The sequence below is a fragment of the Hippoglossus hippoglossus genome, chromosome 11, assembly GCF_009819705.1.
Source record: "Hippoglossus hippoglossus isolate fHipHip1 chromosome 11, fHipHip1.pri, whole genome shotgun sequence".
Classification (NCBI taxonomy): Eukaryota; Metazoa; Chordata; class Actinopteri; order Pleuronectiformes; family Pleuronectidae; genus Hippoglossus; species Hippoglossus hippoglossus.
The window spans coordinates 2,662,681-2,685,117 of NC_047161.1; the positions used below are offsets into that span (position 1 = coordinate 2,662,681).

At 48.0% G+C, this 22,437-nt stretch overlaps 2 protein-coding genes across 31 annotated transcripts in view; one reads left to right on the forward strand and one right to left on the reverse strand.

The window, feature by feature from the left end:
- LOC117770959 (tapasin-like) overlaps nucleotides 1-22,437 on the forward strand; it is a 1,175,540-nt gene that overhangs the window by 651,418 nt on the left and 501,685 nt on the right. The window lies entirely within an intron of this gene.
- The window catches only part of macf1a (microtubule actin crosslinking factor 1a), a 183,517-nt gene that overhangs the window by 5,251 nt on the left and 155,829 nt on the right, over nucleotides 1-22,437 (reverse strand). For 15 of the 30 annotated variants that reach the window (XM_034600777.1, XM_034600774.1, XM_034600778.1 and 12 more), the window contains 39 exons: nucleotides 20,760-20,921; nucleotides 20,475-20,645; nucleotides 18,975-19,141; nucleotides 18,075-18,234; nucleotides 17,154-17,480; nucleotides 16,668-16,752; nucleotides 16,024-16,250; nucleotides 15,471-15,677; nucleotides 15,152-15,379; nucleotides 14,841-15,059; nucleotides 14,540-14,743; nucleotides 13,688-13,696; nucleotides 12,608-12,833; nucleotides 11,324-11,550; nucleotides 11,114-11,236; nucleotides 10,910-11,011; nucleotides 10,702-10,803; nucleotides 10,326-10,499; nucleotides 10,001-10,156; nucleotides 9,546-9,743; nucleotides 9,150-9,278; nucleotides 8,549-8,731; nucleotides 8,310-8,465; nucleotides 7,993-8,199; nucleotides 7,795-7,914; nucleotides 7,523-7,692; nucleotides 7,283-7,442; nucleotides 7,002-7,196; nucleotides 6,636-6,908; nucleotides 6,294-6,482; nucleotides 6,092-6,203; nucleotides 5,798-5,949; nucleotides 5,524-5,686; nucleotides 5,275-5,429; nucleotides 5,107-5,181; nucleotides 3,605-3,622; nucleotides 2,713-2,830; nucleotides 1,620-1,682; nucleotides 947-979 (listed from right to left, as the gene is read on the reverse strand). In XM_034600777.1, the coding sequence (XP_034456668.1) occupies nucleotides 947-979; nucleotides 1,620-1,682; nucleotides 2,713-2,830; nucleotides 3,605-3,622; nucleotides 5,107-5,181; nucleotides 5,275-5,429; nucleotides 5,524-5,686; nucleotides 5,798-5,949; nucleotides 6,092-6,203; nucleotides 6,294-6,482; nucleotides 6,636-6,908; nucleotides 7,002-7,196; nucleotides 7,283-7,442; nucleotides 7,523-7,692; nucleotides 7,795-7,914; nucleotides 7,993-8,199; nucleotides 8,310-8,465; nucleotides 8,549-8,731; nucleotides 9,150-9,278; nucleotides 9,546-9,743; nucleotides 10,001-10,156; nucleotides 10,326-10,499; nucleotides 10,702-10,803; nucleotides 10,910-11,011; nucleotides 11,114-11,236; nucleotides 11,324-11,550; nucleotides 12,608-12,833; nucleotides 13,688-13,696; nucleotides 14,540-14,743; nucleotides 14,841-15,059; nucleotides 15,152-15,379; nucleotides 15,471-15,677; nucleotides 16,024-16,250; nucleotides 16,668-16,752; nucleotides 17,154-17,480; nucleotides 18,075-18,234; nucleotides 18,975-19,141; nucleotides 20,475-20,645; nucleotides 20,760-20,921 (6,145 nt within the window). The remainder of the gene's footprint in view (nucleotides 1-946; nucleotides 980-1,619; nucleotides 1,683-2,712; nucleotides 2,831-3,604; nucleotides 3,623-5,106; nucleotides 5,182-5,274; nucleotides 5,430-5,523; nucleotides 5,687-5,797; nucleotides 5,950-6,091; nucleotides 6,204-6,293; nucleotides 6,483-6,635; nucleotides 6,909-7,001; nucleotides 7,197-7,282; nucleotides 7,443-7,522; nucleotides 7,693-7,794; nucleotides 7,915-7,992; nucleotides 8,200-8,309; nucleotides 8,466-8,548; nucleotides 8,732-9,149; nucleotides 9,279-9,545; nucleotides 9,744-10,000; nucleotides 10,157-10,325; nucleotides 10,500-10,701; nucleotides 10,804-10,909; nucleotides 11,012-11,113; nucleotides 11,237-11,323; nucleotides 11,551-12,607; nucleotides 12,834-13,687; nucleotides 13,697-14,539; nucleotides 14,744-14,840; nucleotides 15,060-15,151; nucleotides 15,380-15,470; nucleotides 15,678-16,023; nucleotides 16,251-16,667; nucleotides 16,753-17,153; nucleotides 17,481-18,074; nucleotides 18,235-18,974; nucleotides 19,142-20,474; nucleotides 20,646-20,759; nucleotides 20,922-22,437) is intronic. The other 15 variants (XM_034600786.1, XM_034600771.1, XM_034600768.1 and 12 more) reach the window with 10 other exon arrangements.

Below are 22,437 nucleotides of genomic sequence, written 5' to 3' on the forward strand. Positions count from 1 at the left end.
CCAGTTCATGTTCTCCTCTGAAGGCTCAGCTCTGCAGCTTGTGTGTGAATATACGTGGAGGAGAGAGGAGGGGGTGGGGGTGGGGGGGGCATGCCTGGTTTATGCGCATCGGGAGAGATTCAGAATTTCTCCCTCCTCTAAAAAGACACTCAGCAGCATTCTCGCACAGAAAGAAGTGCAGCAGCAGACCCAGCAGACGACAACAAGCCGGGAGAAGCCAGCCAGAGAGAGAGAGAGAGAGAGAGAGAGAGGAGGAGGAGAAACATGGAGGAGGAACAAGATGAAAAAGAGGAAAATAGGCTGTAACAAGAAGAGAGAGAGAGAGGGCTGCAGCCGAATAGCAGCGGTGCAACTCCTCACAACCATCGTCCTCGTGCAACCGAACAGCGAGGCCGGGCGATTTAACGGGTGCACCCTGCAATTACGTCCCCCCTCAACGCCAGCCAGTCAGGTGCACCCTGTAATTGTGTCTCCCACCAACCAGCCATCGCATTTAAAGGAGCTGCGTTGGAAGCCAGCGTTATTAGAAACCCAGGCTGGCCACGCCCAGGTCTTACACACTTTACAAGTTTGACAAATCCCGTTTCGGTTTGTGCCGAGCATCAAACTTTAGTTTACAATCTGACTTGCGACCGTCTCATGTTCGCAAATTGAGAAATAAAAGTAGGTATTGAGAGAATAAAGTAAATTAGAAAGACCGTGGGTTGGCCAGGTCCTGCTTTTATTGTGAGTGAGGAAAGCATGATGCAAACATGAGGCAACACAAGACTGACGTCAGTGCCTGGACACACAAACCTGACCACAGTTAGAAACTATACACACACACACACACATATATAGACACACAGAGGACAGATGTGGTTAAAGACTGACAGCTGGACGCATGGATGGACGGATGGAAGAGATGGAAGAATGGAAGTGAGAGACAGAGACGAAGTGTAGATACCTCGGCAGCAGAAATAGCCAGGAGTGACTGTCACTGAGAGACACAAGAGACAACGTGAGAAACCTGCAGGCTCATGGTGGAATGAAGAAAGTCTCACACACACACACACACACAGAGATTCTGGCATCGAACAATGTGTACAAATTCGTCAAAAATTACTCCATTAGTGACACACACACACACACACACACACACACACACACACACACACACACACACACACACACACACACACACACACACACACACACACACAAAGAGATCATGAACACACACATACAGTCGACCACTCGGGGTCCAGACGAGTGTGAGCGACCCCTGTAGTGTGTTATTTTTTTTACGTGAACACGTCAGAGCTTGCGTGAGCACGACAGCCAGGAGGGCGGGAGGTCGGGGGGGGGGGGGGGGGGGGGGGGGACAGTGGGGAGACACAACGTTAGTCAGGTGATCACAGTCAGCAAGGCACAGCGACACGGCCAAACCAACACAAAACCAAAAGGAGGAAGAGTTGGAGGAAAGATGACGAGAGAAAAACAAGAGAAAGCAACGAGAAGAAGAAGAAGAAGAAGAAGAAGAAGAAGAACGTGGGAAAAAAGGAACAGAGCAAAACAAACAGGACGGAGAGAAGACGAGCAGTGAGGAGAGGGTGAGAGAGAAAGAGGAGAAGTCCAACCTATACGAGATGAGATGGAGCTACTGGAGTCGGAGCGGAGAATCTTAAGTCCTGGATGTTGCACTGGAGAAGAGAGAAAAAGGAAGGGAGGGAAAAAGAGAAGGGAAGGAAGAGGAGAGAACTGAGGATCATGCAATACGACTGTTGTACTTAAAGAGGAAGTGTAAAATAAAACAAGACAGGGTAGAGACGGGGGGGAGGAGGAGAGGAGGCCGTGAATTTACAGGAATAAAAAACGTGAGATGATGAGATGATGAGTCCCTTCAGGACGACAAGAGATTTGTTTTGGGATGTGGGATGGAGAGATGGAGAGATGGAGAGAGAGAGAGATGGAGAGAGAGAAACACCGCTCGGAGGAGCCCGACAAACACACCGACTGTAGACGTCACTGAAAAGAAACACTGGAGAGAGAAGTGAGACGGAGGTTCCTGCTTCACCTGCCGACGAACTGACTCCAGATCAGTGTTCGTACGTCGGGAGCTGCTGCTGTAAAGTGGGACTGTTTGTTTGTGTGATGCACAGAAAGTTTAACTTTTTGTTTTACAGCTGTTTCTTTTCTCATGTTGTGTTTGTTGAAAGTCTTTTTGGAATAAATATGTCCAGTAACGAATACAAATAATCTGTAGAACGGATTCATTTAAGTGTATTGTGTATTATAATACTGTTATAAAAAACTTGATATGATTAATTTTAATTGTAACTTAATTTTGATGAACACAACTGAATCTTAAATATATTTTTGTTATGTTGACATATTTATAGTTTCCATTACAGTTAAAATTTCCAGTTCAAAAAGTGTTTTAACCTTTATTTTGAACTGTACAATGTTACTGTGTGTATGTGATGGACACTGGTCACTACATGTGTTGGTAATAGTTTCAAAATAAACTATATTTAACACATTGTTTATTTGAAATAAATAAATATATAATGGCTTTAAGACTCCAGTTTTGTTTGAGCTCTAATAAAAACAGGAGAGAGACAGAGGAGGCTGACGAGGTTGTGATTGTGTGTGTGTGTGTGTGTGTGTGTCTGTGTCTGTGTGTGTGTGTGTGTGTGTGTGTGTGTGTGTGTGTGTGTGAACGTCACTCACCTCTGCATGGATCATTTTTAACCAGAAACTCGTCCAGAGCCATCCACCCGCCTCCGACTCGCACCATCACCGTGCTGCGCAGAATCCTGACCAGACGCAGCTGCTGAGAGTCGCCGAACTGAAGAGACACAAAAAGAAAACCACAAAGACCAAAGATGGAGCGAAGGAGGGAGAAAGAAGTGAGAGAGAACAGAAAAGAGGGTGAGAGGGAAAAGGGGAAGTGGAGGAACAAGGGAATCAGGAAAAAAAGATGAAAAACTTAGTGAGTAAAACAGTCGTTGACATCTTGATTTTAAATGATTTGCAGCATCAAACCAAACAAACAGCCCAAGAAACCGAATCTGAACAAACGACATTCTACTTCATGCAATGAGAGAAAGAAACATGCACTGACGATCCGCTGCTTCTCAGCCCAGTTCTCCCAGCGGCTGAGATCTACGCAGGATCATTTACAGCAGAAAACGCTAACATCTCTACGTTCAGTCGTTTAAAGCAGAAGTTCCAAAGCGACACCACCAGCACAGAAGGAATTTTTCCGAGTCTCTTTCCCAGCAGCTTGATTTGCTCTCCAGCCTCAGTCCAAAGCACAAATCACCTCACCACTAATTACCACTCCAGCCATGTCCCTGTCGCCGGCTTCACATTGTGCAATTTGTCACTTTCAACACCCAACAAATCACAGCGGGAACATAAGTCAGACGGAGAAACCTGCTTTCGCGTTGCAGAGCCACGATGGAGTGCTGCTTCCTCTCGTCTTTAAATAACCGTATTTATGATGGAGACAACTGTATGTCGTGAGCGAGTGATGGCGGAGAGCGCAGCACTCCATCGGTGGGGAGCCGGGAAGCAGATCTCTCACGTCCGGTCACAGCAGCGGCAGCAGTCACTTTACCTGGTTTCCGAGGAAGAACTACAATAAATCCGGCGAACACGGAGCAGAGGAACACAAGGAGAAAGAAACAGAGCAAGAGTGAAACAACATGTACTGACGACAACTGGAGATTTCTAATGTGTGAAAGGATAAATCTTTGAGATCTTCTAAAAACTCTTAAACTGGAAACTGTGAGTTTTTCTGTTATTGGCGAATTAGTGGCGTGAGAAAACAAGATGGCAGTGGACGTGAGTGTGTGGTTGTTATGGCAACGAGCTGTGAAAGACGTTGTGTAACGCTTCAGGCTGATGAAGATGAGGTGACGACAGTGAGACAGAAGAAGGTGAAGCCAGACGCAGACATGGTCACAGACAGAAGAGCGAGTGGACGAGCAGCGTCCCCAGTGTCCTGTAGTCAGACGCTAGGATTCATTACCCAGTGGATAATGATGGAGTGAACTCACACACACACACACACACACACACACACACACACACACACACACACACACATATACAGACACACACACACACACACATATACAGACACACACTAGCTGTGGAAGTGATGGCCGATCCATTAGAAGCTGTTGAAAACTGCTTTAGTGGTTAATAGCTTCTGTAAAATGATGCACAGATACTCACAGACTGCTGGAGTTCAGGTTTTAAACAGGGTTCGTGTTTAGTAACTAACCACTCAGCTGATTTCCTTGACCTTTTGTGGAGGGGCGGGACACGACCCAAAAGGGAACCCGATACATTCAGGGGTGGATCTGAATCAGGACTCGGATCTAGGAATTTCTTTTTTAATTTTGTGTTTGAACGAGAGCACGGATGGTTTGTCTGTGATGTCCCCCTGAACCAGGAAGGATATGTAGTACAGATAAAGGATGAATGGGTTCATTTACCGTGATGTCCTTTAAGTTTTTACTGTTATTTTCCTTTTCTGATGTTCAGATTCATTAGTGAAGATGTGAATGAGAGCATGAGGCTCACAAACCACTTATATTTGAATCAAACTCTTTCTAACTGACTTTGAACAGCTCCTGTGAACCAGGTACAGCTCCGTCTCTCTGTGACCCAGCAGCTCCGTGAGTATCGTCACATTTACACGGTTTTGTTAATGTGGTGATGACGAATCCTGGAGTTCTGTGACACGTTATTAACATGTTACATCAGTGTTATTACTTGTTATGATACAGACAACATGAACAAACACAGGAAGACGTTGTGATGTGAGATGGAAACATTCAAACGCTGTGAAGTTAAGTGTGAGTTGTTAATTGGTGACTGAGGAACAAGTGAAGACACAGTTAACAATAGATTAATAGTTCTAATAATAATAATAATAATAATAATAATAATAATAATGAGAGCTGGGTCAAACAGTTTTTACAAAGTTATGTTCAATTGCATCAATTAAGAAACAATTAACATTAACAGTCCTTTGTCAAAGTGTCTTGAAATGAAATAACAGTTTCTATTCTCTATATTTAAACTCAAACTCAAACTGAACAAACTTACCCGGTATTTGTTTTCTCCGATCTGCTCCACCTGGAACCTCTTGGCACATTTACACTGAGCCACCTGACGAGTCACCTGCAGGACAACAGACAAGATGTCAGTGGACGCGTCTCATCCTTCACATCCACTAGTCGGGGACTAAAACTGGTCGGGGACAAGTTTTCTCACCTCGTCCTCGATCTTGTCAGCGTCGGTGGTTGGTCGGTACGCGTCCTTGTTGGGGTGAAGAGCGGCGACAAATTCGTAGTAGTCGATGTAACCGTCTCCATCTCTGTCAAAGATGTCGGCCACCGCGGTCATCTCCAGTCTACTGGTGGGAAACTCTGCACAGAGGGAAAACCAGAATCCATAAATAATCCATAGATTAAACGCAGCTATCACAATAAACAATAAACCAAACGATCCCTCATCTCTTACTTGAGGCCAGGATCCCGTCGATGAACTCCTGACGCGTGATCTTTCCATCCTGGTCCTTGTCGATGCGTCGGAAGAAATCCATGACGCGGGACTTCTTGTGGTTCATCCAGCGCATGTACTTCTTCCTCCACACGTCAAAGTCGAAGTTGGCAAACTCCTTGAGCTGAGAATGATAATGAGGGTTGATGTCAAAACATAACATCTCAAAAAGTCTGTGTTGTAAACTTAATTATCCGCCGTGACCCAGATTGTGACTGTATTTCATTTGAGATACCTCCTCCAGTCGGTCCAGAGCATCGTTGAGTTTGCGCTGGCGGTCGAGAGCCAGCAGCCACACTTGCTGCCACCGGGCACAGAGCTGGTTGAGTCGTGGGTTTCCTCCTGAAAGCTGCATGGCCGCCTGCTGCTGCTGCTGCTGCTGTTTGCCTGCAGAGGTTACAGAGATTTAAAATGTGTTGGTGAGTGAGTCATCTGTACGTTTCCAACACATGTTGTTTAGAACATGTTGTTCTAAAGAAGCAGGGGATGATAATATTTGTGGGACAGATGTAAACACAGGTCGACGTACGAGCTCCTCTCCTCTCCGACAGGCTGCTGTGAGACTCCGCTGGTTTTCTCTTGTACGTCTTCGTCACTTTGTCCACGTCCGGCTGCTTCCTCGTCATCTCCTCCATGAAGGTCTGAGAGGAACAAACACGCTCAGGATGAAAACGACCAGTACATACACGTTAAAGTACTAAGAGTCAAACGGGTCAAGGTAGAAAACCCACCTGATGCTCTGTGATGAGGGATTTGACTTGTGTGATGTCCTGAGGAAGCGAGTCTGCGTCTCTCTGGACCAACGTGGTCTCGGCCCACTGTAGCCACGACAACAGCTCCTCCAGCAGGTTGGCGTTGTTCAGCACTTCGGTCAGAGCCGTCTCCAGCCGCTGCTCGTGCTGCTTAGCCCACGTCAGCACCTGGAGAGAGAAGAGTTGGTCACCAGAGGAAATCAATTATCATGCTGGTTTTCACAGATCTGGTTAAATAACTCACAAGAAACCAGAAACTGACAGGAAACAGAATCCTGACGGCTCTGACCTTCGGCCTCAGCCTGTCCCTCCGTCACTCACCTCCTCAAAACGCGCCCTGATGATGGTGATCCAGTGTTTGATGGTGGTGATGGAGTCCGGGTGACACAGAGTCAGGATGGACTCCCCCATGCCGGCGGCCTTGTTGACGCCCCCCCTCTTCTCCTCCACGGTGCCCATGAAGTCACGATGTGTGTGCAGCAGCGCCTGCAGAGTCTCCGCCTCTTCCGGAAGGACGCCGCGGAAACGAAGCGTCTGCTCCGCCTCCGAGAGCCACTCCAGGAGGACCTGCACCGCCGTGCGGAACTCCTCCGCCTGACGGAGAAGAAGAACAGAGGGACATGAGCGTCACTGGATGATGACTGGATGCTGAGGTTTACACTTTGACGCCGCAGCTTCTCCTCTGACCTGTTTGAGCGCATGCTGGAGGCGGGTCTGCTTGGTGACTGACAGGGCGCACACTGTGTCCCAGCGGTTGCTCAGCTCCTGCAGCTGCACTTTGACCCAAGCCGTGTCATCGCGACCCGTCTCTATCAGATCCCGAGCCGAACGCCTCAGGGCCTGGATGCTGCCGGTTCTCTTACCCAGCTCCTTCTGGAAACCCTGGAGGTGTGGACATTAGACGGTGTTATGAAAGAAGAAGCTGTTTAAAGGAGCTGCTCATCATCAGTTCTGTTTAGTGCACACACCTTATGTGTGTCCATGAGGTTGGACACAAGATCCAGGTCTCCGTGGACGGGCTGGTCTTCAGCCAGCTGAGGTTCCACTCGGTACAACCAGTCGACAAGAGCCTGGAGAGCCTCCGCGAACTGACCTGAAAACAGCAGCGCTTCCTCCAGCTTGTGTTGTCTGGATGGAGCAGAGAGGAGATATTAATCATCGTGTGTTTCCTCGTTCAGAGCTGTGACGAGTGAGCGGATCCTCCGTACCTCTCCACGCTCTTTCCGCAGACGGTGTCCCACTTGTCTCGGACTTCTCCCACCAGGTGATCCAGTCTCTGGGTGTCTGCCGGCAGCTGGGCCTTGTCCCTCATGGCCCTCCCTGACCTCACTGTGGTGTCGTACACTGGCTGCTTCGAGCCCAGAGCTTTCTGAAACTCCTGTGTGCGTTCGCAAGGGAAACAGAGTTGTAGACGGGAAAGAATCGAAGGAAAGAATTTGAAATACTAACCTCATGTAAACAGAGGAATGGCCGACAGTACCTTGTGTTTGGTCAGTTGTATTTTGATCTTGTCCGGCTCGTTGGAGATCTCCAGCTCGGAGTCCAGTCGTTTCTCAGCTTCCTCCAGCCAGTCGGTCAGCTTCCTCCACGCCTCATGGAACTACACAGAGTTTTACACAGTCACATTCACCCGTTCACACACACACATCACACCTCTGTTCGTGAATCCGTTTCATACCTGCTTGGCTCGCTTGCGGGCCTCATCGAGGTGTCGGCCGCGGTCCAGCGACCTCTGCACCAGCTTGTCCCAGCGTGCCTGGACGCTGAGCAGCAGGTTTTTGATGAGCACCACATCCTGCTTCAGGCTGGCAAAGCGAAGCTGAGAGCCGGCCTTCTCCAGAGCCAGGACCTGGTCTCTGTGGGTGTTCACCTCGTTCACAAACACCTGGACGCACACGAGAGACGTGGAGAATGTGTCAGGGACAGTAAGCACATGATCAGGTTAAACATCTGTTCGACAGTATTTCTCACGACTGGATTATATTGAGGATCTACCTTGTGCTCATCGATCTGGAAGAGGACCGTGTCCAGGATGAGGCTCGGGGGCTGGGCCATGTTCAGGGTCTGTTCAGCCTGGGTCAGCCAGTTGATGGTGTCCTGCAAAGACGTCTGGAAGCCTGTCGCCAAGGAAACAGCCTCCTCCAGTTTTCCCTGTCAAGCAAAGTTCAAAGTTTACAATAAAACGACGGAACAGAAAAGAAGAGATAAGGAAGATCGTTAAGTCTCAGTCTCACCTTGCGGTCCTCCATCTTGGTGTTGAGGCTGGCCCACTTGTTCTGCAGCATGCCCAGGTTCTGCTGGGTCTGCGTGGTACCGAGTCCTGCTTCCTCTCCTCCTCGGGCCAGCAGCATGGACTCTCCCTGATCCAGCAGGCGATGGTACTGGTCCCCTCGCGGAGTCAGCTGAGCTTGAAGCTCCTGGAGACAGAAGAGACGTGCGGGACAATGGCTGCTGTTAAACTTTCATAGCCACCATATGTCGAGTGTCTCCATTTAACCAGATGAGCATGTGCGAGCTAATACTCGGCTCCACGAGATCGTGCCGAAAACTTTGCTCGTAAAAACTTTTATGTGCTCTTAAAAGCTGTTAATGACGATGTTGTCTGGACACTTAATCAGCTGTTTACAGTCGGCCGCTCAACATAAGAATGTGATTAACGACAGGAAACATTTAACGTGTGATTCGACAAACTTACACATTATAACTTGTAATTACTTATTCACACAAAAACATTTCTTTGTGTTAACAAGAAGTTTCTGTTCTTGCAGCGAACCCTGTGTCCGTGTCTACTGTGCATGACACCGTGTCTAGAGGTGCGATGCGACTCTCTGGTACCATGTGCTGCTGGAGCTGCTCCCTGGCCGTCTCCGGGAGGCCGCCGGTGGGTTTGGCGGCAGACAGCTGGCTCTCCGTCCTCCTCAGCCACTGGAGGAACTCCTCCAGCTCACCGTGGAAACCTTCAGCCTGCGGGAGAACGAGGTCAGAATGAACTCTAAGTTTCACCTTCAAAATGTGTTAAAACAGTACAGGAGAAGCTTTTCATCATAACGGTTTTACTTTACTTAATACAAATAGTGTGGTTAATCGATCTTTTAATCTTACATATTACCTCTGCTTTAGTTTTTGCCCATTTGTCCATTTGTTTCTCAGCAGGATTACGCAAAAACTACCACATGGATCTTTACAAAACTTGGTAAAAGGATGAATATATTAAAATCACTGTGTCAGTACCTGGTGCAGAGCGGCCTCCAGTAGCTTCTGCCGCTCCTGCGTCCTGAGCAGCAGGTTCTCCCAGCTCTGGTTGAGCTTCTCCAGCCGATCCCGCAGGTGACTGGCTTCATCGCCAGGCGAGGACTCCAGCAGCTCAGCGGCGGCACCGCTCACAGTCTCCACCGTGGCATAATGGGACAGCACGTCATTACGCAAAACCTGGGACAGAGAGGAGGGAGGAAGACGCTTGTTACACGGAACTGAATCTGAACGGGAGCAAGTAGTTGTTTATATGCAAAGAGCAAAGCTGAACGGAAGATTGTGGAGGTTAAAATAAGTTTATTGTGAAAAGTCTCGTTTAAAGAAACAGCCTCTTTTCAAACTGGTTTAAATATAACCTGATCAAGAAGAAGAGGAGTTGGGGAAAAAAAACAGAAGAAGTCTCAGTTTTTCCAGTTTGCATTTAGAACACGTACGTGGTGTTTGGCCAGCTCGATTTCGATGGCCTTGGGGTCAGAGCTGACTGGTCGCTGTGTGTCCAGGGTGGTGTGTGTGTGGCTCAGCCAGCCCTGCAGCTCAGACAGGGCGTGCTGGAACTGACCCAGAGCCAGCAGGGCAGCCTCCAGCTTGTGCTGTGGTGGGAAAAAGACAGAAGAGCGGGATTAAAAATAGGAGCTAGAATATTCTGACTGTAATGAGAAGCAGCTGTCAGATGCACGCAGGCCGACAGAAACCAACACAGAGATAAAGGCTCAGTGAGAGTCTCAGTGCGGTTCTAAGGGGGGGACCTGGTTCCATTACCTGTCTCTGGTTAATCTTATCACCCAGGTTCTCCCACAGGTGGCGCAGCTCGGTGAGCGGCTCCTGGATCATGTCCCTGTCGGTCTGGTCGGACACTTTCTTCAGCATCAGCTCCCCCTGGTGGCACAACTTCTCCATGTCGATCTGCTGCTGGTAAACCTCCACCTTGTACAGCTGCTCGGGGCGAACGGGGGTGGGTGGGTGGGGGGTGGGGGGGGTGAGGAGAGTGCGGAGGAAAAGAGTGGATGGAAGTATTTTATTAGTTCTGGACACAAAGATGAGCACAGGGAATTCAAAACTATAAATATGGACGGATACAGTATATAAAAACTTTAGTTTCTAGGAAAACAGCTTGCAAGTAACGTTTGTTCATTACCTTGAGCTCTTCAATCTGCTGCTTCACGGTTCCCTGCTCAGTTCCCACAGTCGACATGTCGCACAGCTTGATCACCGCATTGTCCAGGTAGTCAAACATGGACTGGAAGTGAAACAGAGAGACACAGGTGAGCTGGTGCAGAGACAGCATCTTTTACAAAGGGTGTGAAGAAAGATATGCTTGGCTTCTTTGTCTGTAGGGAACCAACCTGCAGCGCGTCCTGGTACTGCACAGAGGCCGTCATGGCCTCCTCCAGCCGCTCCATCCTCTCCCTCCAGGTCCGGTTCAGACCCTCCCAGGCAGCATTCATCTGAGAGCAGGACAGAGTTATACGAGTGGGCACGAAAACATTAGAAGCATTTCTCTCTGTCCTTTTTTAATCTTCTTCAGTCACTGAATGTCTTAATCTCACCTCATCGATGGTTTTCTTGACTTCAGGTTTCTCAGTTTCTCCACAGGCGAAGATGAGGTCAGCCCCGAGGGTCCTGACGAACTCCAGCTCCTCCCTCAGGCCGTCTGTCTCTGCCTTGATGGCCTAATCGAAGAAGAGGAAGAACTCAATCACACCAGAGCCCCTCTACATATCTACATGTGTATTTACAGATCTCCTCTCCCTCCGTACCTCAGCAGCCTCGATCTGTTGCTTGATGAGCGAGGGGTCCACACCGGGGTCCTCCAGCTCCCTCACGATATCTTGGGAGTCTCGGAGCGTGCTTAGCAGCGCCGCCACGTCAGACCAGAATTTCCCAGCCACGTCGAGGACGTCGTTCAGCTTCCCCTCCCTCTCCTCGGCACGCTGCCGGATCTCATCCCACAGCGAGCGCAGGCGCAGGAGGCGGGAGCGAACGGCTGGAGGAGCGAGGGGAGGAGAGTCGAAGGGTTTAAACCAAGATTTCAGATGATTTTAACAAGAACAACATTGTTTTCTCTGCTTTGCCATCTAGTGCCCGGGCCCGGTCAGGGAACTCCCTCCTCAGTCCCACTGTCGCTGCACAGTGGTTCATTCAGTTTCATGACATGCGGAGGGCTCGAGGGCATCACAGCACAACGCTCTGTGCTCAGCGGTTCAACAGAGACGCTTGTGTTTTGTTTCACGATGTGTTGGCGTTTGGAAGAAGTATGCAGGAGCGCTGGGCTGGTTGTGTGATTTGACACTTGTTCGCCCGCTGGCTGCGAGGAGCACAAAGATGTTCTTTCCTCACTTGATCGTTCAGTCAGTGAATCAGTTGAACTCAAGCCCCGAGACATCTTAGTATTTTCCCCTCAGACTACAGAAGCTACAGAAGCCTGTTTATGACCCAGTACAACTTCAACTCACCCTTTGTGCCAGATATAGTATTTTAATATTTCACTTAAGTGAAACCACAACTATCAGAGACACACGCGGAAGATTTGACTGTGCTCAGTTATTTACTTAATAATTGGTCGCATTTTAGTTTCTTTTTCTGCCAAACGTCCTTTATTATGTACATAAAACAAATCAACCTTTAAAGATACTGAAACACACCGAAATTGTTCGCTTTAAACTAAATTATATGACTGTTATTTGATCAAAAACACATTAATGTTGGTTTTAATATCATATTTATTACCAAATGTATTTAAAAAGTAAGTTTATGGGTTGAACACGGCTCATGACGCCACCTAGTGTTTCAAACGGTCTCGGACCCTGCAGGGACGATGCTTGCATTGAGTCTCTATGACATAACATCAATATATTAATATATTGAATTGAATTCCAGGTAGAGACACTTTATCCAACACTTTAAAAAACAATACTCTTCAATAGAATAAAGTGAGATAATGAATGTCTGGGTTGAACCCCCCCCCTCCCTGTTTAACCCATGATGTGAGTTCCCCGTCTGTCAGTCTCAGAGTCATGTGCTTGTCAATCACTGTCACTCACCCTGAGCAGCAGGATCGTCGCGGGCAGCCCGTCCGATGAGCTCCTCTCCGCGGGCACAGAGGGCGGAGAAGCTCGGCAGCAGCTTGTCCAGCTCCAGGCCCTGAGCGCGGTGCTCCGCCAGCTGCTCCCTGATCTTGTCCACCTCCGCCGCCACCGGGGGCGGCGACCTCAGCCGCTGCACCGCCCCCTCCAGGGTCTCCAGCAGGGGATCCATCTTGTCGTGAAACTGAGGACGGAGGGAGAGGCGCAGGGAAAAGTTGTGAGGAAGAGGAGGAGAGAGAGAGAGTGTGTGTGGAGGCTGCTGGGTTTCTCAAAATTTGTGTGACATTTTGAAAGTGGGAAAATACTGATATATTATGTGGGTGTTCGTCCGTCTGTGGCCGACTCTACTAACTTTGAGGGTTTTACAAATTACAGACTTAACAGATAAGAGAAGATTAAAATTGAAGCCTTGTGGTTCATCTGTGTAATATCTCAGTATTTCACTTTCATCGTGTCATCCAGGTCGAGCTGGACGTGATCTACCACACAACAGGGAGCTATTAAGACAGTTGAGTCCACTCTAAAGGACTCGAGAGACATTTTGGACAGGATCTAAAAACGTCTTTACACTTCTGAGTGAAGTAAAAATACGTGATCACAAAAAAAAAACGTTTCATCTAGGCACAACGGGAATGTTTCTTTTGATACAACAGGACGACTATGACTGAATCGAGTCTAAATCTGAGACTGAAACAATCACTGGAAAGCTTGTCTCAGTTTTGGACTTAATTCAAGAGGACATCCGGACACAGAGGGAACCGTTCCCTAACAGATCTAGATCAGACTCGTGGTTACTTAGGCAAACACATGATTTGGATCAATGTTGAGATCAGTGAAGCCACAGTCGAGATTTAAGTGATTTTTTTTAGAGAAATGTATAAACAGCATGAATCCAGACTTCACTTAAAACCACAAGTGACATTATTATTAGTATCTTGATGAATGAATGAGTTTAGTGGCTTCACACGTTCCGTTAATTGACCAAATCACGTGTCGTAACCACAGCCTCAGGTTGACGTGGTCAGTCTGTGGTCTTACCTCTACCAGCTGGGTGATTGCAGTGAGCAGTGACCATGGAGCAAATGGTGACGGGTGGGTGGGTGGGTGGGGGGCAACACACACAGCACATCCACAATGAACGAGGGATGGGACGGAGGAGGTGACGGGTTGCACGGACGAGTGACGATGATGAGGGAGATTAGGGATTAGGTTAAAGGATGAGGAAGGAGAGACAAGGACGTTTAGGGTGGAGATGAGGGATGAGAACAAGGTGATGCAGGTGGGGGGGGGGGGAGAGGGAGCAACACGTGGATCAGTTTGAAGGGAGCGGAGGGTGGAAAAACAATTCAATGAGTTAAATCAGAGACATGCATACAGTACAAAACGTCCGGTAATATCCAAGTGGAAAGAAAAACTAAAATAAAACTAGGATGAATGAAGACATGGTGCGATAAAGAAGAAAGTCTGGATGATAACATTTGTTCTAGGTATGTTTAGTCATGTGAAACAAGACTCGTTCTCTTTCTAATATAATGAAATGTGACCTCGACTGAACTTGTGATGCTACACAATAAATCCTCGTTATCATTCGGTGTCAAACATGCAACAGAGACACAAACACAGTCACATGAACCTCGTGCTGTTTAGTAATGACATGTTTTTTCCTGTGGGGCAGCAGACACTACATAAAGGGCTGTGAACAGTATTTATTAAAACATCTTCTATCTTCACTGGTATCACAAGGTTTTAAGTTAATAAACTTCTTCAGTTCAGGGAGAAAAATGTCATTTAAGTTTGACCGAGTTGTGTTAAAGTCTGTAAATAATAACACTTATTAGACCCAGGTCTGCAGTTGTAACACTGAGTCTCAAACAGGGAGCAGGGCCGTACCTGTGCAGACTGGGACACGGCCTCGTCCAGCGCTGTAGCTCGACCCTTCACCTCCTCTTTAATGGCCAGGTAGCGTTTCTCGGACTTGGTGTAGCGCTGCGTCACCGTCGCCGCCTCCTGGAGGCTGAGCTGGGCCAGCTGGGGTCCGATCTTCAGCAGCTTGTCGATGTGGGGCTTGTGCTCTGCGATCGACTCCCTCAGAAGCTGGAGAGGAAACAAGGGGAACGTGGGAATGAAGTGAACGTTCGGATCAGTGTCTCAACAGTGAAAGAAAAGTGTGAGACTTTAAATCCTCTCTCACTCTCATCTGGTCTTGCTGCAGTCGGAGAGCGTCTGTGTCGATGGCTGGTGGTGGCAGCTGGCTGATGAGGGTTTCGGTCTCGCCCAGCCACGGCTCCAGTTCCTCGTATGTTTCCCAGAACCGAGCCACCAGAACCTGAGCCTGCTCCAGAGCTGAGAACCGCTCGCTGTGGTTGTGGCTCACGGCTTCGTAACGAGCACTCAGAGAATCTGTCTTAACCTGGAGGAGCGAGTGGAGACACACAGATATTAAAACCTCCCTCAGATGATTTGCTACTTCCCCCTCATGCAGCTCGTCCATCAGCGACTCACCATGAGCGCATCCTTCTGAGCCTCACTGCAGGTTTCCAGGATTTCATCCCTGGTGTTGAGGAGCTGATCCACGGTGTCTTTGTGCCGGATGATGTCGATGTTGAAGGCCCTCTGCACCTGCAGCTGAGCCACGGTCACGTCCGGCTCCAGACTCAGGGGCCCCAGGGACGCCAGCTTGCGCTCGGTCTCCCCGACCCAGGCCCGCTCTGCATCCACGGCCTCTTCATACTGAAGGAGGAGGAGGAGACGTTTAAAAACCTGATGTCATTTAAAAAACAAACTGAAAATGTGTGTTTGTGGGTGAAACTGCCTGCAGCACCTGCTGAGACCTCTGGATGGCAGCTTGCACCAGCTTCACACGCTGAGTGATGGTTTCATCGGCCTGGCGATACCGCTGGTTGCCGTCAGCGACCAGGCGGTCCAGGCCTTCTCTGGCTCGCCACGGCACCAGGTCGAGCAGAGCGTTGCCCACCTCGTTGACCGTGTCCAGCACCAGGCGCTTCTCTGCCGACACCTTCTTCAGCTCCTGTGAAAGTCGAGGATTCGTTTAACAAAACAAAAGCTGCAATCAGATGAAAACATTTAATTCATATAACTAAATAGAACCAGTGTATCTTTGTTTCTTTGCTGTTACTGAGGCTGCTTTGATTTTATTATGTGGGACAGTAGCTGCAAATGAAATGACAATAATCCTTTCAACAGCTTTTAGAAGCTTATTGAGCTCAGAGAAATCAATGTTTCTATGGCAACGCCGACAGTGGAACAGCTGAAAATATTATTACAGACTGGAATCAACACAATAGCTGCTCTCTTCGTGCTCAGGGAGAAAACGAAGGTGCCATCACAAACATAAACTGGATCTAGCCTCCCACCTTCTGCCTCTCCTGATAGGCCGGTGAGGCGTCGGGCTCCACGTTGTTGAGCTCCGCCTCCACGCCGTCCAGCCACTGGTTGATGTCGTCGTGCGCGCTGGCGAATCGCGTGGCGAGCTGCAGGGCCTGCTCCAGGGTGCGGAGGGCCTTGCTGCTGCCGGCCGTCATCTCAGCATAGCGAGACTTGATGCCGTCCAGCTTCTCCTGGATCAGGAGAACCTCCTCACCTGCAGAGAGACACACGGGTCAGTTAGAAGAGGTGAGAACTGACGTGGGAGGTCCTGATGCCGTTCGCCACCACAGCGTTTGGTCTAAACATGTAAATACGACAGTAGAAACACGGAGTGTGTGCGGACCGGGCAACAAGCCTCCACAGTGCTGCCTGCCTGCATGGTCTCTAATATCCTGATCTGTGGAGGGAGCAGATGTTTCAGTTTGGTTCACCGCTGATCTGAAAATATGTGGTTTGGACGTGAAACTACAAGAAAAACAGTGTTTGAGCGTCTAATGTGTTTCTGTTGCTGAGCCTGGACTTCAAGTTTCACAATCTTTGCTTCTGGAAACATAGGATCTCAACCTGTTTCTGATCATGGATGCTGAAAAGTCAAAAGCTAACACAATAAAAAACAACAGTGTGATGTTACCTGTGGTCTGCTTGAGCAGAGCTTGTCCGTTCTTGATGGCCTGGTCCACTGTTTTCTTCCTGCTCACGATCTCTTCATTCAGAGACTGAGCGAAGACAAAGAATCAAAGTTCACACACGTCAGGATGAAAAGTGTTAAAACAACAATCCTGAACAACAACAGGGGGAAACTTTTCAGTAGCTCTGACGAGTGCGTTTCAAATCTGTTCTTTATTCTCATAATCCCACCGCTCATATGAGATTCAGGCTGCAGGTAATTATTATTTGGTCTCAATATTTCGTGAATAAGTTTCCCACCACAAAGTGTTTATGGTTTAAACTCATTTAAAACGTGTGCAGACGTGTTTCAGTCGGAGGGAAACACCGTCACCGTCCTTCTGTCCTCACGTCCTCACGTCCCGGCTTCACCTGAGCTTCGTGGTTAAACTGTGAAATATTGAGCTTCCATTACATTTCTTTGTCGTTCATTGTGTTGACGAAGTCGTACCAGAGTGTGTTTGTGCTGCTCGGCCAGCAGCTGAGGCTGGTAGTTCTGGACGGAGACCTGACCGAGCCTCTGAGCAACCTCAGCCAGCCAGTTCAGCACCTCTACCTCGTCCTCTCCAAACAGCTGAGCGTTGGCCAGCGCCTGCTCCAATAGGCCCGCGCGCCTCGAGGACCAATCCGTGAGCTCCGAGTGACCCGACCTCACCGCGCCCACGCGCTCGTTCAACCAATCACGGTCCGCCGCGCAGCTGAGCGGGGTCAGCGATTGGCTGAGGGACTCGAGGTGGTCAACCTCGGCTTCTCTCGAGGACACATCCTCTTGGATCGCCTGGGAAGTGTACGTGTGTGTTTTTGTGTATGTGTGTATATCAGTGTGTGTGTGTGTGTGTGTGTGTGTGTGTGTTTTATAGGAAGATGAAGAAAAGTGAGAAAACAAAAGCAAAACAACGGAAAAAACAGATAAAATAATATGAGGATGCAAATGACAAAATCATAGATGAACAGGAAATCATAAACATCAATGGATGAATGAGACGAACAACTTAAATTAAATCCAGGAACTCAACTTAAATGAATAAATAAAAACTTAATGCAGAAGTGAAGTAGTTTGAGTTGTAAATAAATGTTGGTTGTTGTGGATCTTTGTTTCCACCGAGTTACACTAAATAAATGAAGTTGTATTTTAAGTTTCCTTTATGTATACGTGTGTCTGTGTTTTCCCTTTGATTCCTCAAACAACTGGAATCTAATATGTAAAGTTAATAAGTTGAACCTGACATGAAGCGAAACGTAGATTGACGAGTCTGCGACTGAGAGGATTTCTTTGAGTCTTAACATTTTCTTTTCTTGATGCCACAACCTGAAGTAAGAACACCTGCGCAGCCAGAGATCCGGTCTCTGTCACCGGGGGGCCGGACCGTACCTTGTGCTTGGTGATCTGCTGGGAGATCTTGGCCGTCTGGGTGCCCATGGGCTCCGCGGAGCTCAGGCGTCGCTCGGTGGCGCTCAGCCATTCTCCCAGTGGCTCCAGGGCTTCGTGGAAGTGAAGAGCCAGAACCTGCAGCTCCTCCAACTGCCGCTGCCTGAGGGACGAGAGGGAGGGGGGGAGGGGGTGATGAGGATACCAGGAGAATAGGAGGAGGAGGTCGAGAGCTTTTATTGGCGTGTTATTGCTTTCACTCGCTCACTCGCTGCTTAAATGGGGCCTGACTTTGTGTCACACGGCTGCCAGGTGAATTTCATAAGCTGATCAAATGAATTATGTGTGTTTGAGACAGACGTGTTTTAATATCGTTCCTAAGAACGAGCTGCCAGGCATAAAGAATGTTGTCAACACTTTTAATAAGGATTCGCATCTATATGAGCAGACGAATCTGAGATATCAGAAGTTTTCACGATGCCTTTTTTTATCTGATCTGCGTGTTTGTCCCCAAAAGAAACCAACGGTCCCGAATGAAGGGAAAAGCCTTAAAGAGATTTAATTAAGTTCAGCAGGACAACATGCTGTTAATGTACGATCACTGATATAAACACATATTTACAGTGATACTCTCTTTGCTTTTCCAAATGATAAAGTTGAAATTTGTGCTGTTTTGTGTCTAAATCCAGCACAAACTGAAATCCCCCAAAAGGTCAGGATTATCCCCGGCTGTCATATGATACCTCTTCATAATTAGTTCAGTGGAATTCCTTTCTTTTCTCACTGCACAGAGAGGTCAGAGGTCAAATCGGCGATGACAGATGATTGTTTGACACTTGAGCTTTATGCCCACGTCCTCCTCAGCCCCGAACCCCCCCCCGACCTTGTGCAAAGGACACTGACCTGGCGCTGGCCTTGTCCAGCAGCTCGGTCCATCTCTCTGCCAGCTTGTGGAGCTGAGTCTGGATCTTCTCTCGGTCCTGAGTGTCGGCCGTGGCTGCGATCCTCTCGCCCTCAGCTCGGATCATCTCCACGGTCGGTCGCCGGTCGTCCAACAACCTCTGGAGCAGCTGCAGGAAGACAAACACACGGTATTGGTGCAACTGTGCAAGAGGGTATTTCTACAGGATGTGTTTCTAATATTCAGTCTCACATGACACCATAAAATAATATAAATATAAACCGCAGCCTCACTAATGTTGAGTTGAACTGAACATTATAAGTTTCATAAAGGTATAAAAACAACTTGAACAAAAACAAATAGTGTTTTAACTTGAGACTAAAACAAATAAGTGTGGATGAAATATGTGGAATTTAGAAAAACAGTTGAAGTATTCTGTGGCAGAACAAAGCTTCGTATTTGTGTCAGAGAGAAAGTTAATAAGTAAAAAAGTAAAGTAACAGATATCCCCTCCCCCTGGTGAGCTATCTTTATTAATCAATAGCTCTTTAAACTTTTCATCAGTGCTTCAGGAAATAACTGAGGTCAGGAGATATCTTTTAAAAAGTTTGTTTTACACATGAATTATTAACGGTCTATTCCACTTCGAGAAAGAAAGATATGAAGCAAACTTTCATTCACTTTACTCAGGACTTGTTAAAAAGCAACACACAGGAAGCTACTTCCTTCCCGCTTTAGATAGCGACCCCCCCCCCCCCCCCCCCCCGGTATGAACTGGTCCTCACTGCTCGCTTCATCTCTGGAATTCACTTCTCTACAGTTAACTCTCCTTTAAGCCAAACACTGACACCGCTCTCGGTCACGGACGTAAACACTTGTGATTGATCGCTGGTCAAGACTGGAACTCTCTGATGTGTACAAACACAGGAAGTGTATGCAGGATAAACAGGGAAAAGAATGTGTGTGTGTGCGTGTGAAAACAATACGAATCCACCATGCGTGCATGGGTCTGTTTTTATGCCAGTGTGACTGGCAGACGGTCAACTGGGACCGTTTGGATGCCAGGCAGACAGATCATTGACTGTGTGTGTGTGTGTGTGTGTGTGTGTGTGTGTGTGTGTGTGTGTGTGTGTGTGTTCTTCTCATTCAAACATCTACTGTTTGTGGTGAAAGGACACTGAGGACATCTGAATATCAATGTTTGAATTCAAACTCTGATAAATGGGGGATTTGGTGTTTTCATGAAAACATAAACAAACGAAAGTGGAAACTTGAATGTTTCACTCTTCTGTGTCTGAAAGTTCAAACACAGAAGAGTGGGCGGCAGACGTTAAGAACTCGAAAGGTCAAATCCGAAACTGGAAAATGTGAGCAGGCTGAAAACCAGTCCTCATCAAACTGTGACCTGAAGATATAAAATACCTGAAGTGTTTTATTTCACTGTTCAACACGGTTTCTGAAAAGACATTAATATATTATATATCTCTTCATCTTCGTTGTACCTTTTGTTCTTGGATCTGGGCCTTGACCACACGGTACTCTGCCGACGGAGGCTTCTGATTGGCCACCAGCTCCTCTGTGTCGCTCAGCCAACTTAGCAGAGGCTCCAGAGCATCCTGAAATTTCCCACAATGCAACAGAGCCTCCTGCAGCTGGGCGATCCGCTCTGCCACCTGAACACAGGAGAGACAAATCCCACCTTTATGACCCACATTTCAAACTAAAGCCAACAACGGACTCTTTGAATCCATATCTCTTAATCAATATAATAATCTCAGGTGTCGTACCCTCTTGTTGAACGAGTTCCATCGGAGGTTGGTGGTCTCCAGGTCGTGCTCCAGCGCCTGCGTGTCCGTGTGTTTGGCGGCGCTCTGGATCAGACCCTGACCCACGGCGTTGACGTGCTGCAGCTTGGGTTGAATGCTGTCCACCTGTTCTCTCTCCACAGCCTGGGGACACAGATAGGGACACGGGGGGGGGGGGAGTTAATTGGTTGGTTTATTGACTCCCTGCATCATAAGTGAATGAATAACGGAAGAAGAGGGAAGAGAAGACGTGTGCATGAGGGGAAGTGGCCGACGCTGTCAGAAATACACCACACATTCAGTCTGCATGACGACAAATGGAAGTGAACTGTGCCACACTGTGCACCTACATATAGAAGTGAGTCGTTATTGGGGGCTGAGAGACAGACGGAGGGATGTGCAGAGATAAGAGAGGAGTGGGAGACAGGAAGAGAGCCGGAGGGAGGAGGGAGGAGGGAAGGAGGGAAGGAGAGGAGGGGGAGAGAGGGGATTACAGGGATTAGCGGGTTAGACGAGTGAGGGGACGGCTGGAAAAGGCTGAGTCGACAACACACACACACACACACACATTGTGGAGTACACTAGCACAATTGCATGAGTGCACACAACCTTCACTTAAATCACACCCAACACGACACACACACACACACACACACACACACACACACACACAGACCTACAGCAGCACACACACCCCAAACACACGTGTGTGGGGCTGGAGCCATCTTGTGATGACAATAGGAGCAGCCATGCGACACTTAACGAAACCAGACTCGACTTCACTGAGTGAAAAAGACGGAGCAGCGACCAACACACGTCTCTCACAGAGAAACTGGGCCACGCATGTGTCGGTGAAGGTGTTTGAAGGTCGATTCATCCACAGCCATTCAATCTAAATGTATTTCTCCAGTTGTATTTTAAATACAGCTAGAAAATTGACAATCATAAGTCATTAAAGTCATGGCTTCACAGTGAAGGACGACACTCAGTTGAATTCAAGGGTCCGACCGCGGCCCCCAGTTACACAACTTAAAGTCATATTGAACATTTCTTAAATCGCTGAACCATAAAATCTTCTCCAGTGTGTAAATGTTGTTTTTTTCAGTAGTCTGGTTTTCTCTACTTAGAGGAAAAACAACCCCATAACCTTCAGCTAATGCAATAAATGTCAGGGGGAAAAACATTGGGCTGAATTCCTGTAAACCGTCCTGTTATATCAAACACTTTGCCAAATCCACAAAACAACTTCGTCAGTTCCACCACTTCGGCGACCGGTGGAAACGCTGTGGACGACCGCAGGGGAAATTCTTTTCTTCTGGTCATTTCTGAAACACAATCACATCAATCGGGGGTCCGCAGCAGTGATGTGGGGCCTCGCTGACATGGAAACATGTCTTGACATTCAGAAGAGAGCCACAGAGGAAGAATTAGAGCCGGCGGTTTGTAACGCTGCAGCGGCCAAACCCCAAAGGCCACACAAAGAGTCGGGAGCAACACACAAATACCCAGACGTGTTCACACGCCGAGGACACACAGTTTGGGTAAATACAAAGCCTGAGCACAAATATCTGGTGTGACTGAGGAGGGTGAAGTTAAAGTGAAGGAAGAGAACAATGAGAAAGTTGATTTCAATTGCAATCCTGGATTCGCCCGCTGATCC